The sequence below is a fragment of the Mobula hypostoma genome, chromosome 10 (assembly GCF_963921235.1).
Source record: "Mobula hypostoma chromosome 10, sMobHyp1.1, whole genome shotgun sequence".
NCBI classification, from domain to species: Eukaryota; Metazoa; Chordata; class Chondrichthyes; order Myliobatiformes; family Myliobatidae; genus Mobula; species Mobula hypostoma.
The window spans coordinates 104645069-104660605 of record NC_086106.1 but is presented as its reverse complement, the minus strand read 5'-3'; the positions used below and the strand labels follow the sequence as shown (position 1 = coordinate 104660605).

General features: G+C 42.6%; 1 protein-coding gene across 4 annotated transcripts in view; it reads right to left on the bottom strand.

Moving 5' to 3' along the window:
• The window catches only part of LOC134353083 (pre-mRNA 3'-end-processing factor FIP1-like), a 60143-nt gene that overhangs the window by 20253 nt on the left and 24353 nt on the right, over positions 1–15537 (bottom strand). For all 4 annotated transcript variants that reach the window (XM_063060968.1, XM_063060970.1, XM_063060967.1 and 1 more), the window contains exon 5: positions 12567–12622. In XM_063060968.1, the coding sequence (XP_062917038.1) occupies positions 12567–12622 (56 nt within the window). The remainder of the gene's footprint in view (positions 1–12566; positions 12623–15537) is intronic.

Here is a 15537-nt window from a genome sequence, read left to right as displayed (position 1 = left end):
TTAAAAGGAACAGAGCCTCATAGAGCGGGCAGCGTAGTTTGCGGGCTGCGGAGTGAGCCGGGAGCAGAGTGAAGACTTAAGGGCTTTGGCTCAACGGGCTTAGGCGGAAGCGGGCAAGGCGAGGAAGGTTTGACATTCATTTTCTGTTGCTATTTGAGGAGAGGGGCATTATGACTGTGAGGGCAGTTTGCTGTTCTCGGTGTCGGATGTGGGAGGCCCAGGAGTCTCCAAGCCTCCCGGACGTCTACATCTGCGCCAAGTGCATCGAGATGCAGCTCCTAAGGGACCGCGTTACGGAACTGGAGCTGCAGCTCGATGACCTTCGTCTGGTCAGGGAGAGCGAGGAGGTGATAGAGAGGAGTGGAAGGCAGGTGGTCACGCTGGGGCCACGGGAGGCAGACAAGTGGGTCACGGTTAGGAGGGGGAAGGGGAAAAGGCAGGTGATGGGGAGTACCCTGGTGGCTGTGCCCCTTAACAACAGTTACTCCTGTTTGAGTACTGTTGGAGGGGACAGCTTACCCGGGGGAAGCGACAGTGGCCCTGCCTCCGGCACAGAGTCTGGCCCTGTAGCTCAGAAGGGTAGGGCAAGGAAGAGGAGGGCAGTTGTGATAGGGGACTCGATAGTAAGGGGGTCAGATAGGCGATTCTGTGGACGCAGTCCAGAGACTCGGATGGTAGTTTGCCTCCCTGGTGCCAGGGTCCGGGATATTTCTGATCGTGTCCAAGATATCCTGAAGTGGGAGGGTGAAGAGCCAGAGGTCCTGGTACATATAGGTACCAATGACATAGGTAGGAAAAGGGATGAGGTCCTGAAAGAAGAATATAGGGAGCTAGGAAGGGAGTTGAGAAAAAGGACCGCAAAGGTAGTAATCTCGGGATTACTGCCTGTGCCACGCGACAGTGAGAGTAGGAATGCGATGAGGTGGAGGATAAATGCGTGGCTGAGGGATTGGAGCAGGGGGCAGGGATTCAAGTTTTTGGATCATTGGGACCTCTATTGGTGCAGGCGTGACCTGTACAAAAAGGACGGGTTACACTTAAATCCTAGGGGGACCAATATCCTGGCAGGGAGATTAGCAGGGGCTACTGAGGTGACTTTAAACTAGAATGGTTGGGGGGTGGGAATCAAATTAAAGAGGCTAGGTGTGAGGAGGTTAGTTCACAACAGAGGGATGGGAACCAGTGCAGAGAGACAGAGGGGTGTAAAGTGAGCGCAGAAGCAAAAAGTACAAAGGGGAAAAGTAAAAGTGACAGGCCGACAAATCCAGGGCAAGCATTAAAAAGGGCTAAGAGAGTTGTAAAAGAGCGCCTGAAGGCTTTATGTGTCAATGCAAGGAGCATTCGTAATAAGGTGGATGAATTGAAAGTGCAGATTGTTATTAATGATTATGATATAGTTGGGATCACAGAGACATGGCTCCAGGGTGACCAGGGATGGGAGCTCAACGTTCAGGGATATTCAATATTCAGGAGGGATAGACATGAAGGAAGGGGAGGTGGGGTGGCGTTGCTGGTTAAAAAAGAGATTAACGCAATAGAAAGGAAGGACATAAGCCGGGAAGATGTGGAATCGATATGGGTAGAGCTGCGTAACACTAAGGGGCAGAAGACGCTGGTGGGAGTTGTGTACAGGCCACCTAACAGTAGTAGTGAGGTCGGAGATGGTATTAAACAGGAAATTAGAAATGTGTGCAATAAAGGAACAGCAGTTATAATGGGTGACTTCAATCTACATGTAGATTGGGTGAACCAAATTGGTAAAGGTGCTGAGGAAGAGGATTTCTTGGAATGTATGCGGGATGGTTTTTTGAACCAACATGTGGAGGAACCGACTAGAGAGCAGGCTATTCTGGACTGGGTTTTGAGCAATGAGGAAGGGTTAATTTGCAATCTTGTCGTGAGAGGCCCCTTGGGTAAGAGTGACCATAATATGGTGGAATTCTTCATTAACATGGAGAGTGACATAGTTAATTCAGAAACAAAGGTTCTGAACTTAAAGAGGGGTAACTTTGAAGGTATGAGTCGTGAATTAGCTAAGATAGACTGGCAAATGACACTTAAAGGATTGACGGTGGATATGCAATGGCAGGCATTTAAAGGTTGCATGGATGAACTACAACAATTGTTCATCCCAGTTTGGCAAAAGAATAAATCAAGGAAGGTAGTGCACCCGTGGCTGACAAGAGAAATTAGGGATAGTATCAATTCCAAAGAAGTAGCATACAAATTAGCCAGAGAAAGTGGCTCACCTGAGGACTGGGAGAAATTCAGAGTTCAGCAGAGGAGGACAAAGGGCTTAATTAGGAAGGGGAAAAAAGATTATGAGAGAAAACTGGCAGAGAACATAAAAACCGACTGTAAAAGCTTTTATAGATATGTAAAAAGGAAAAGACTGATAAAGACAAATGTAGGTCCCCTGCAGACAGAAACAGGTGAATTGATTATGGGGAGCAAGGACATGGCAGACCAATTGAATAATTATTTTGGTTCTGTCTTCACTAAGGAGGACATAAATAATCTTCCAGAAATAGTAAGGGACAGAGGGTCCAGTGAGATGGAGGAACTGAGTGAAATACATGTTAGTAGGGAAGTGGTGTTAGGTAAATTGAAGGGATTGAAGGCAGATAAATCCCCAGGGCCAGATGGTCTGCATCTCAGAGTGCTTAAGGAAGTAGCCCAAGAAATAGTGGATGCATTAGTGATAATTTTTCAAAACTCATTAGATTCTGGACTAGTTCCTGAGGATTGGAGGGTGGCTAATGTAACCCCACTTTTTAAAAAAGGAGGGAGAGAGAAACCGGGGAATTATAGGCCCGTTAGCCTAACGTCGGTGGTGGGGAAACTGCTGGAGTCAGTTATCAAGGATGTGATAACAGCACATTTGGAAAGCGGTGAAATGATCGGACAAAGTCAGCATGGATTTGTGAAAGGAAAATCATGTCTGACGAATCTCATAGAATTTTTTGAGGATGTAACTAGTAGAGTGGATAGGGGAGAACCAGTGGATGTGGTATATTTAGATTTTCAAAAGGCTTTTGACAAGGTCCCACACAGGAGATTAGTGTGCAAACTTAAAGCACACGGTATTGGGGGTAAGGTATTGGTGTGGGTGGAGAATTGGTTAGCAGACAGGAAGCAAAGAGTGGGAATAAACGGGACCTTTTCAGAATGGCAGGCAGTGACTAGTGGGGTACCGCAAGGCTCAGTGCTGGGACCCCAGTTGTTTACAATATATATTAATGACTTGGATGAGGGAATTAAATGCAGCATCTCCAAGTTTGCGGATGACACGAAGCTGGGTGGCAGTGTTAGCAGTGAGGAGGATGCTAAGAGGATGCAGGGTGACTTGGATAGGTTGGGTGAGTGGGCAAACTCATGGCAGATGCAATTTAATGTGGATAAATGTGAAGTTATCCACTTTGGTGGCAAAAATAGGAAAACAGATTATTATCTGAATGGTGGCCGATTAGGAAAAGGGGAGGTGCAACGAGACCTGGGTGTCATTATACACCAGTCATTGAAAGTGGGCATGCAGGTACAGCAGGCGGTGAAAAAGGCGAACGGTATGCTGGCATTTATAGCGAGAGGATTCGAGTACAGGAGCAGGGAGGTACTACTGCAGTTGTACAAGGCCTTGGTGAGACCACACCTGGAGTATTGTGTGCAGTTTTGGTCCCCTAATCTGAGGAAAGACATCTTTGCCATAGAGGGAGTACAAAGAAGGTTCACCAGATTGATTCCTGGGATGGCAGGTCTTTCATATGAAGAAAGACTGGATGAACTGGGCTTGTACTCGTTGGAATTTAGAAGATTGAGGGGGGATCTGATTGAAACGTATAAGATCCTAAAGGGATTGGACAGGCTAGATGCGGGAAGATTGTTCCCGATGTTGGGGAGGTCCAGAACGAGGGGTCACAGTTTGAGGATAGAGGGGAAGCCTTTTAGGACCGAGATTAGGAAAAACTTCTTCACACAGAGAGTGGTGAATCTGTGGAATTCTCTGCCACAGCAAACTGTTGAGGCCAGTTCATTAGCTATGTTTAAAAGGAAGTTAGATATGGCCCTTGTGGCTACAGGGGTCAGGGGGTATGGAGGGAAGGCTGGGTTCTGAGTTGGATGATCAGCCATGATCATAATAAATGGCGGTGCAGGCTCGAAGGGCCGAATGGCCTACTCCTGCACCTATTTTCTATGTTTCTATGTTTCTATGAGGGCTATATGATACTGAAGGCACTTGAGAAATCAAAAAACATGATCCTCACAGTGCTGCCCTGCTTATCCAAATGGGAGTAGGCCCTGTTCAGCAGGTAGATGACAGCATCGTTGACTCCAATATGGTCCTGTAAGCAAACTGCAGGGGATTGAGTGCTGATCTGACCAGGGGTCAGAAGTGAGCCAAGATCATTCTCTCTTGGGTCTTCATGAAGTATGAGGTCAAGGCCACTGGATAATAATCATTCAAGATTTTCAGTTGGCCCTTCTCAAGTACTGGAACCACACGATGTTCAGACTCAGATTAAAAATGCGCTGGGTAACTCCACACAACTGCTCAACAAACTCCTTCAGGATCTTGGGGTTCTTACCATCAGGTCCCAATGTTTTGCCGTGTCTGAGTTTTCCCAGAGCCCTTCTCACCTGCTCAGTAGTGAAGGCAAGTCCATGATGACTGAGGAGTTGGTGGAAGGTGGGGTCTGGGGGAGGTGAAGATTGGGACGACAGCAGTTGGTGTGTGGAGGTGTGAATGGTAGGTGGAAGGGATGCAGATGATGGTAGTCTGTGTTGCTCATCCATGTGTTGGTGAGTTGAATGAACTAAACTAATTAATTGAAACAGCAATCAGTGTAGAAGGAACCAAACTGGGCAAAGGACAACCCAACTAAAAGGTGAGGGTATGACAGATGTGACAGTTTAACCTTCAAATCATCAATTCTTACACCATAGCAAGGGTGAGCATAGCAACAAGACACAAGGTGGTTACCCTACAACTGCAAGACCTCTCCCAAGCTAAAATTTCGCAGCAGACGGGAGTTTCAAGATGTGCTACCCAAGTTCTTCTGAAGCAAAGCACAAAGAAACGGGCAAGGTTGAGGATCACAACCGCATTGGTTGGCCACAGAAACTGAGTGCAGCAGAGAAGATATACATCAAACTAACATCCCTCCTAAATCAGAAGTCCAGCACCGCTATCTGCTCAAAGCTCACAGAAACCTTTGGAACCCACGTACCCCTCTACAGTCTGCAGAAGTCTTATCAGAAGTGGTCTTCATGGAACAGTTGCTGCCAAACACAAGGACTGGGGTGTTGAATAATGGCAGCAAGCGCTCTAGACTGACCAGTCAAAATTTGGAATTTTTGGCTCAACAGAGAGCAGTTTGTCTATAGAAGAGCTGTAGAGCGTTACGTGAATGAGCCAACATTGAATCACATTGGAGGTTCCCAGCAGGTTTGAGGCTGCATTTCTGCAAAGGGAGTTGGTGATCTGGTCAGAACTAATGGGATCCTCAATGCTAAGAAGTATAAGTATTTGCTCATCCTTCACGCAATACCATCAGGGAGGCGTCTGATCAGCCCTAAATTCATTCTGCAGCAGGACAACGTCCTTAAACACAGGGCCAAGGTCATAAAGAACTATCTTTAGCGAAAAGAACAAAAAGTTCTACAGCTGATGGAATGGCCTCCATGGAGTCCTGAACTCAACATTATCGAGGCTGTCTGGGATTACCTGGAGAGACAGAAGCAAGTGAGATAGCCAAGTCTGCAAAAGAACTGTGCCAAGTTCTTCAGGATGCTTTTAACAACTTACCAGCCGATTTTCTTATAAAACTGCATGACAGTCTACCTACTGTAAGAGAACTGTGTTTCAAAGGCAAAGGGTGGTCATACCAAACATTGATTTGTTTTAGTCTTTTTTTACTGTTTACTGCTCTTTATAGTAAACCATAGTTCAAAGTACATATACTATATACAGCCCTGAGATTTGTCAAAACAAAGAAATCCATTAGAACCCATTAAAAAAGACAATTAAACACCCAATGTGCAAACAATAAAGCAAGCAAATAACAGTCAAAACAGAAGTTCATAAAAATGAGTCCACAGCCACAAAACCAGACATCCTTTACAATCTGGCCTGGCATTGAAAGTGGGCATGCAGGTACAGCAGGCGGTGAAAAAGTCGAATGGTATGCTGGCATTCATAGCAAGAGGATTCGAGTACAGGAGCAGGGAGGTACTACCGCAGTTGTACAAGGCCTTGGTGAGACCACACCTGGAGTATTGTGTGCAGTTTTGGTCCCCTAATCTGAGGAAAGACATCTTTGCCATAGAGGGAGTACAAAGAAGGTTCACCAGATTGATTCCTGGGACGGCAGGACTTTCATATGATGAAAGACTGGACCAACTAGGCTTATACTCTCTGGAATTTAGAAGATTGAGGGGGGATCTTATTGAAACATATAAAATCCTAAAGGGATTGGACAGGCTGGATGCAGGAAGATTGTCCCCGATGTTGGGGAAGTCCAGAACGAGGGGTCACAGTTTGAGGATAAAGGGGAAGCCTTTTAGGACCAAGATTAGGAAAAACTTCTTCACACAGAGAGTGGTGAATCTGTGAAATTCTCTGCCACAGGAAACAGTTGAGGCCAGTTCATTGGCTATATTTAAGAGGGAGTTAAAGGGATCGGGGGTATGGAGGGAAGGCTGGTACAGGTTTCTGAGTTGGATGATCAGCCATGATCATACTGAATGGTGGTGCAGGCTCAAGGGGCCAAATGGCCTATTCCTGCACTTATTTTCTATGTTTCTATGTTTTTCTATGGCACTTAAATCTGCAGTCCTTGGGTTGTTCCTCGCTCTTGGACCCAGGTCTGGGCCAGGCCAACTCAGCTGGCCTCAGTTCTGCCACATCGAATCACCTCCAAGTCCACTCCAGCAAAGGCCAAACATTGGGTCATTCCCTGCTTTTGAACTTGGGCTCTGCCACATCAATTCGGCCTGTACCCATTACGCTGCAACCGTCCTGCACCTTCGAGACTTCAGTTCGTGTTGCAAAACTGCCAGGTTATACAGGCAGTACACAAGCTCAGTTCTGAAAGGGAGGTGACAGGCTATTGATTGCAGTGATCATATCCAACAAAAAGTGATTAATACAGTAATTTATAGTGTGTTTTGATCATTGGAAACTTTTCATTTATTTTTGAATGCATCTTTACAGAATTTTTTTGCATGTGCCCAAGACTTTTACACAGTACTGTATGTATATTGACTCACACTTCAAGTCATATAGTTTCAGATAAAATGTAAATTAATATCTTTCCAAGCAAGTCATGGTTTAAGAATAGAAATAACTGCTCAAAAAAAAAGTTGGCTTGCAGGAACAACAGGTTATTAAGAAGGCAAATGGAATGTTGGCCTTCATTGCTAGAGGGATTGAATTCGAGAGCAGGGAGGTCATGCTACAACTATACAGGGTACTGGTGAGGCCACACCAGGAGTACTGTGTGCAGTTCTGGTCTCCATACTTGAGGATATACTGGCTTTGGAGGCAGTGCAGAGGAGGTTCACCAGGTTGATTCCACGGATGAAGGGGTTAACCTATGAGGAGAGATTGAGTCGGCTGGGACTATACTCTCTGGAGTTCAGAAGAATGAGAGGGTATCTTATAGAAATGTACAAAATTTTGAAAGGGATAGATAAGATAGAAGTAGGAAAGTTGTTTCCATTGGTAGGTGAGACTAGAACTAGGGGACATTGCCTCAAGATTCAGGGGAGAAGATTTAGGAAGGAGATGAGGAGAAACTGTTTTTCCCAGAGAGTGGTGAATCTGTGGAATTCTCTGCCCAGGGTAGAAGTTGAGGCTTCTTCACTAAGTCTACTTCAGAAACAGTCAGATAGGTTTTTACATCGTAAGGGAATTAAGTGTTATGGAGAAAAGGCAGGTAGATGGAGCTGAGTTTATGGATAGATCAGCCATGATCTTATTGAATGGTGGGGCAGGCTCGATGGGCCAGATGGCCTACTCCTGCTCCTATTTCTTATGTTCTACGTTGCACTATTCCACTTTTGATTAATATTTTTGTCAAACCGTCATCACCTTTTCCAAGGTTCTCAACAGTCTTCTTTCTTTTGTGTTTAATTAACTTGAAATCTTATATTATTTTGAGTTACTGAGCTCCCTAATTCTACAATGATCTGAATATCTTTTACACTTCTCTATGGGTTTGACAACCTTCTACCTTCCTCAAACAATCTTAGCACTTCTGTTCCTGCTCATTTTCTCTTCAAACAACCTAAGGATCCATGAACCAATTCCTAAACTAAGTTATAAATACAAAAGCTGTAATCTTAGAATTGCGCAAAGGACAAGGGATTAATGCTACTGGTGATAATGTTCTCTCTCCAATCATTTACAATTAAACAGAAGTTACTGGTGTATATATTATTTTTGAGCTAATTTATTTGAACAGCAAAAAAATGACTGTCCACCTCATCTCTGTAGATCTCTGCATTAAAGGATTATATATAAAAAAAACTAAACCTATAAAAGATAATCCTGGAGGTTTAAGTAAGGTTCTCCCCTACCCCCCGGAGAATTATACAAGACTTTAGGAACTCAAATTAGTGGAATGAACTGACTGGTAGCAGATGCAATAATTATGCAAAGAAATTTGATGAAGCATGCTCTATTAAAAAAAAGGGAGTAAATATTAGAAGTAAACACACTGAATAATGTAGCTAAACATATACCTATGAAAACATATTTAAATCTTTCAAAGTGGGAATACAGAAGAATAAAAGTGACGTATTAGCCCAATTAGTTCACTGTAAATGGTTCAGGACATCTCATGTCCAATTAGAGGACACGAAAACAATGGAGAGCATACAACATTAATTATCCCAGCTTTGGGTCTAAATACAGGTTAAACAAAAATGTTGACAAAATAATTGGAGATACTGAAGACGAAAATCAAATGTATTTCTAATGAGTCTACAGTATTTCAATAGAGCTAGCAGAAAAAACACCATTTTCTCTGGCCAGAACTCAAAAAATGTAAAACTTGTTACAAGAAGAGGAGCAAGATAAGAAAAGTTTCTTTGTACTGGGTTATTAAGAGCTTTTGTGCCAGCAGTAAGTCAGAATGAAACATGGTATTGTTTTAAGAATAAATGGATGCATTCAAAAAAAAGATCCAGAGGTATGGGATCTATTTTGGGGAAGGTATGACTTATACAAAAAAGATGGATTACACCTGAACTCAAAAGGTACTAATATCCTGGCGGGATTGTTTAATATAGCTGTTAGGGAGGGTTTAAACTAAGTTGGCAAGGAGAAGAAAACCAAGGTGTTAGGGTCGAGGAAGAGGAAAATAGAAATAAGTCAAAAATACTGTGCAGCAAAGATGGCAAGGAGGACAGGCCAGAGAACATACAGGATAATTTGCTGCAAAATAGAAATATAGCAAAATTGGCAACAGATACTGATCTAAATATACTGCACTTAAATGCACGCAGCATTAGAAATAAAGTGGATGACCTTGCTGCACAGCTGCAGGTTAAAAGATATGACATTGTGGCCATCACCGAGTCATGGCTAAATGATGGATGTGATTGGGAGCTGAATATCCAAGGATACACAGTGTATAGGAAAGATAGGAAGGTAGGTAAAGGGGGTGGCGTGGCCCTGATGGTAAGTAACGATATCAAATCAATAGAAAGAAGGGACATAGGATCAGAAGAGGTAGAATCCTAATGGGTAGAATTAAGAAATGGCAAGGGTAAAAAGACACTAATAGCAGTTATATACAGGCCTCCAAACAGCAGCTGGGATGTGGACTACAAGTTGCAGCTGGAAATAGAAAAAGCGTGTCAGAAGGAAAATGTCAAGATAATTATGGGGGATTTTAATATGAAAGTGGATTGGGAAAGTCAGGAAGGTAATGGGTCTCAGGAGAGGGAGTTTGTAGAATGTCTACAGGCTGGCTTTTTGGAGCAGCTTGTCCAGAAGCCCACCAGGGGACCGGCTGTTTTGGATTGGGTGCTGTGTAATGAACCTCAGGCGATTAGGGAGCTGGAGGTAAAGGAACCCCTTGGAAGTAGTGATCGTAATATGATTGAGTTCAGTTTCAAATTTGAAAAGGAGAAGCTGGTATCAGGTGTATCGATATTTCAGTGGAACAGGGGAAATTACAGTGGTATGAGAGAGGAACTGGCCCAAGTCGATTGGAAGAGTAAGCTAAATGGAGGGACGGCAGAGCAGAATTGGATGAAATTCCTACAATAAGGATAATGCAGGAAAAATATATTCCAAGAAAAAAGAAAATCATGAATGGAAAAATGGCACAAATGTGGCTAACGAGAGAGGCTAAGGCAAAAATAAAAGCAAAAGGAACGGCGTACAAGGAAGCAAAAATTAGTGGGAAAAATGAGGACTGGAAGACTTCTAAAAACTTGCAGAAGGAAACTAAGAAAGTCATTAGGAAAGGAAAGATGAATTATGAAAGGAAGTTGGCAATTAACATAAAAAAAAGATACTAAGAGTTTTTTTTAAATATATGAAGAGTAAAAGAGTGACAAGGGTAGCTACGGGACCAATTGAAAATAATGCTGGAGAAATTATAATGGATATCAAAGAGATGGCAGAGGAACTGAATGAGTATTTTGCATCAGTCTTCACAGTGGGAGACATGAGCAATATTCCTGATAGCCAGAGATATCAGGGAATAGAATTAGGTACAGTCAAGATTACTAGAGCCAAAGTGCTTGGGAAGCTAAGTGGACTAAGAATAGATAACTCTCCTGGTCCGGATGAGGTGCACCCAAGGGTTTTGAAGGAGGTGGCTTTGGAGATTGTGGAAGCATTGGAAATGATCTTCCAGGGATCAATAGACTCTGGCATGGTTCCGGAGGACTGAAAGGTCGCAAATGTAGTTCCGTTATTTTAGAAAGGAAGGAGGCAGCAAAAAGAAAATTACAGACCTATTTGTCTGACATCGGTAGTTGGAAAGATATTGAATCAATCCTCAAGGACGAGGTTATGAAATACCTTGAGGTGCATGACAAGATAGGCTGAAGCCAGCATGGTTTCATGAAGGGAAGATCCTGCCTCTCGAATAAGATTGACAAGGGAGAGGCTGTGGATGTTGTGTATTTGGATTTTCAAAAGACCTTCGATAAGGTGCCGCATATGAGGCTGCTTAATAAGATGAGAGCCCATGGAATTACAGGAAAGATATTGAAATGGGTGGAGCATTGGCTGATAGGCAGAAAGCAAAGGGTGGGAATAAAGGGATCCTATTCTGATTGGTTGCTGGCTACTAGTGGTGTTCCGCAGGGGTCAGTGTTGGGGCCGCTTCTTTTTACGATGTATATCGATGATTTGGATTATGGATTAAATGGTTTTGTGGCTAAGTTTGCGGATGACACCAAGATAGGTGGAGGAGCAGGAAATGTTGAAGAAACAGAAAGGATGCAGAGAGACTTAGTTAGTTTAGGAGAGTGGGCAAAGAAATGGCAGATGAGATACAACGTTGACAAATGTACGGTTGTACATTTCGGAAGAAGAAATAATCGGGCAGATTATTATTTAAATGAGGAGAAAATTCAAAAATCGGAAGTGCAAAGGAACTTGGGGGTCCTCGTGCAGGATACCCTAAAGGTTAACCACCAAGTTGGATTGGCGGTAAGGAAAGTGAATGCTATGTTGGCATTCATTTTAAGAGGAATAGTGTATAAGAGTAAGGTATATAAGAGTAGTGTATAAGATGAGGCTCTATGGGGCATTAGTGAGACCTCATTTGGAATACTGTGTGCAGTTTTGGGCCCCCTATCTTAAAAAGGATGTACTGATGTTGGAGAGAGTTCAGAGAAGATTTACGAGGATGATTCCTGGAATGCAGGGGCTAACATGAGGAGCATTTGTCGGCTCTTGGATTGTATTCATTAGAGTACAGAAGAATGAGAGGGGATCTGATAGAAACATTTCGAATGTTGAAACGGTTGGACAGAATAGATGTGGAAATGTTGTTTCCCTTGGTGGGTGAGTCCAGGACAAGAGGCCATAGTCTTAGAATTAGAAGGTACCCAGTTAAAACAGAGATGAGGAGAAATTTTTTTAGCCAGAGGGTCGTGGATTTGTGGAATTCGTTGCCACATACAGCTGTGGAGGCCCGATCATTGGGGGTGTTTAAGGAGGAGATTGACAAGTATCTAATTAGTCAGGGTATCAAGGGATATGGGGAAAAAGCCGGAAATTGGAACTAGATGGGTGAATAGTTTAGCTCATGGGGGAGCTGCGGAGCAGACTTGATGGGCTGAATGGCCTACTTCTGCTCCTTTGTCTTGTCTTGTCTTGTCTTGTATGAAAAGGGGCAGAACAGTGAAATTGGATTGGGATTCCTTTTGCAAAGGTTAGCCCATACTGGAAGAATCTACCTTGTCCCTTCAATATTGGAAATTTCTGTGATCCAATTTCAACTATATTGGTTATTAATGTGAGGTCTATAAATAAATGTGCATTCTGAGTCAACTACCACCATTTATTCACTAACTGCTGAATAAACACCTTCACTAACCTGCAGAAGAACCATATGTGCGTCCACTCTTCAGATTCAAATTCATTGGAGTGCCCCTTTGTAAATTTAAAGCATTAAATTAAAACATTTCCTAAAACATAACTTAAAAGAAATTAGTTAATCTCATACACATTTAAATTATTTAATCAAATATTCCACATCAGTGTATGCTTGTAAAAAAACCAACAAATTTTGGTATACATTTTATTAAAAAAAATTTCTTACTTCAAAAAGGATGATTATGATAGTCAGAAGGCAGTATAGCATAAATATGTATTTTTACCTCTTATTTATTCGCATTATAATGCAGGTCATTTCACCCATCCGATTTATGCTAGTACCTTGAGAAGCAATCCTATTAGCCCCATTCACACTCTCATTTTGTGAATCCCTGCAACCTCGTCCTTCAAGCACATGCCTACCATTTCCACTTTGATTCTCTCATTGACATATTCTTTTTTCCCCATTAACTTACACTTGGAGCTAATTTACACCAGCTAATAAACCTACCAGCATGCTTTAGCGATCAGAGGCAAATCTTAAAACTTCCTACAGACAATACCTTGGTGACTTCAGCTGAGAGGCAGCAGTGCGACCTGCTGCACCATTGAGCTATCTTCTCATGACTACAAGTCATCCCTAGAATACTTTGCAATCAATTAATTAGTATCTGGAAGAACTTCTCTGGTTAATTTAGACACAGCAAAATGATAATTACCAGAAAATCAACTAAGTGGCTAACTTTACTAGGTACAGGAGTGGAACTTAGTGTGACTTTCTGCTGCTGAGCCTATCCACTTCAAAGTTTGATGTGTTGTGGGTTCAGAGATGCGCTTTTGCACACCATTGTTATAACACATGGTTAGATGAGTTACTGCTGCCTTCCTGTAAGCTTGAACCAGTCTGGCCATTCTCCTTTGACCTATCTAATTAACAAGGAATCTTTGCTCATAGAAATGCCACTCACTGGATGTTTTTTGCTTTTCCCACCAGTCTCTGTAAACTCTAGCGACAGTTGTATGTGAAAATTTCAGGAGATCAACAGTTTCTGAGATACTCAAACCATCCCATCTGACACCAACAGTCATTCCACGGTCAAAAGTCACTTGGATCACATTTCTTCTCATTCTGATGTCTGGTCTGAACAGCAGCTGAACTGCTTCACGATGTCTGAATGCTTTTATGCATTGAGTTGCTGCCCCTGATTGACTGATTAGATAAGTACATTAATCAGGTGTACAGGTGTACCTAATAAAGTGGCCACAGAGTGTATACCTTAACAAAAATTGAGTAACAAGAATCTACAGATGCTGAAAATCATCCTTTTTCTGTCTTCAGAGAAGCAATTGGATTCCCCTTGTCTTCACCTTCCACTGCTTCCCAGCCACTTCATTCAACAGATAATGCTGCATAATTCCTATATTTTCCCATCCCACTCCAGTAAAGAATGCTCACCTCATAACCTCATCATTTTTTCTTCCATCTCTGCCAACACACATTCCCCTTCTTACAACAGTTTTCCTTACAGTCACAGCAGATACAAAAACCTACTCTTCTCCCTTCCTACTATTCAAGGACCAAAGGACACAACAGCACAGGAACAGGCCCTTTAGCCCATGATGTTGTGCTGAACTAAGTAAATGAATCCCTTCTGTCTACACAATGTCCATATCCTTTCATTCTATGTACATTCATTTGTCTATGAGCCTCTATCATATTGACTCCACCTCACCCCTGCCAGTTCATCCCAGACATGCAACACTAGGTAAATACCTCCTTTGAATTTACCTCTTCTACCTGAAGTGCATGCCCTCTAATGTCAACTCTGGGGAAAAAAAAGATAATGCACACTTGTAACATACATCAAAGTTGCTGGTGAACGCAGCAGGCCAAGCAGCATCTATAGGAAGAGGCGCAGTCGACGTTTCAGGCCGAGACCCTTCGTCAGGACTGGGTCCTGACGAAGGGTCTCGGCCTGAAACGTCGACTGCGCCTCTTCCTATAGATGCTGCTTGGCCTGCTGCGTTCACCAGCAACTTTGATGTATGTTGCTTGAATTTCCAGCATCTGCAGAATTCCTGTTGTTTAGGGCACACTTGTCCTTGGTCTTGTCAGAAATGGCACAAAAACAGCTGTTTCCAATTAACTCTCCCTACTTCCTGCAAGATACTTCTGTAATATGCCTAGCTTCAATTATTACTCTCTGACAAGGTCCACACTTATCTATAGCTACCTTAAAACTTAAGGAATTGTGATCATTGTTCCCCCCCCTAAACTGTTCTCCCATTCAGTCATCCGATCAGGCTTATTACCCAACAGGAACTCCAGTATGGCCTTTCCCCTTGTTAGACTACCTACATATTAATTTAAGAAACCGTAACAAATTCTGTTCTGTCTAAAACTCCTGCAGTGAGGTCCCAGTCTATAAGCACTCCTTCTCAGTGAAGCAACAAGTCTCCTATACATCATCCCAGTTACTCATCAAAAAAAAACTTTAAAAATGTCAGATAGTCATTATGCTAAATTTGAAGTCAGAAAGATAAATTTAAAAAGTTATGTATGAAGAGAACATTAGGGAGTCAAATGGAGATACAATTAGATTAATTAATTAGCCTAAATCTGCCAAATGGAGTATAAAATACAAGTAATATTATCTCAGTGGTGGAAGTCTGCAGAGCTCTGAGCTACGGAGAAAACTGACTCTCAAAATGCAGATGCAGTAGATAGGAAACTTAACAGAAATGTTAAAATATCTTCATAGGGGAATTGAATTCAAAAGTTCACAGAATGTACCTCAGTGATATAAGCCGTTACCATGTCTGGAGTACCAAATACAATATTAGACCCTTTCTTTAAGGTATGTTATTAATACAGTGGACATGGGCTCAAAGAACAGTTATTGCACAAGTACCTGGAATTAACTGGTCACTTCTAATGAGCTTGGCTTATATTCCCTTAAGTTTGGAAGAGT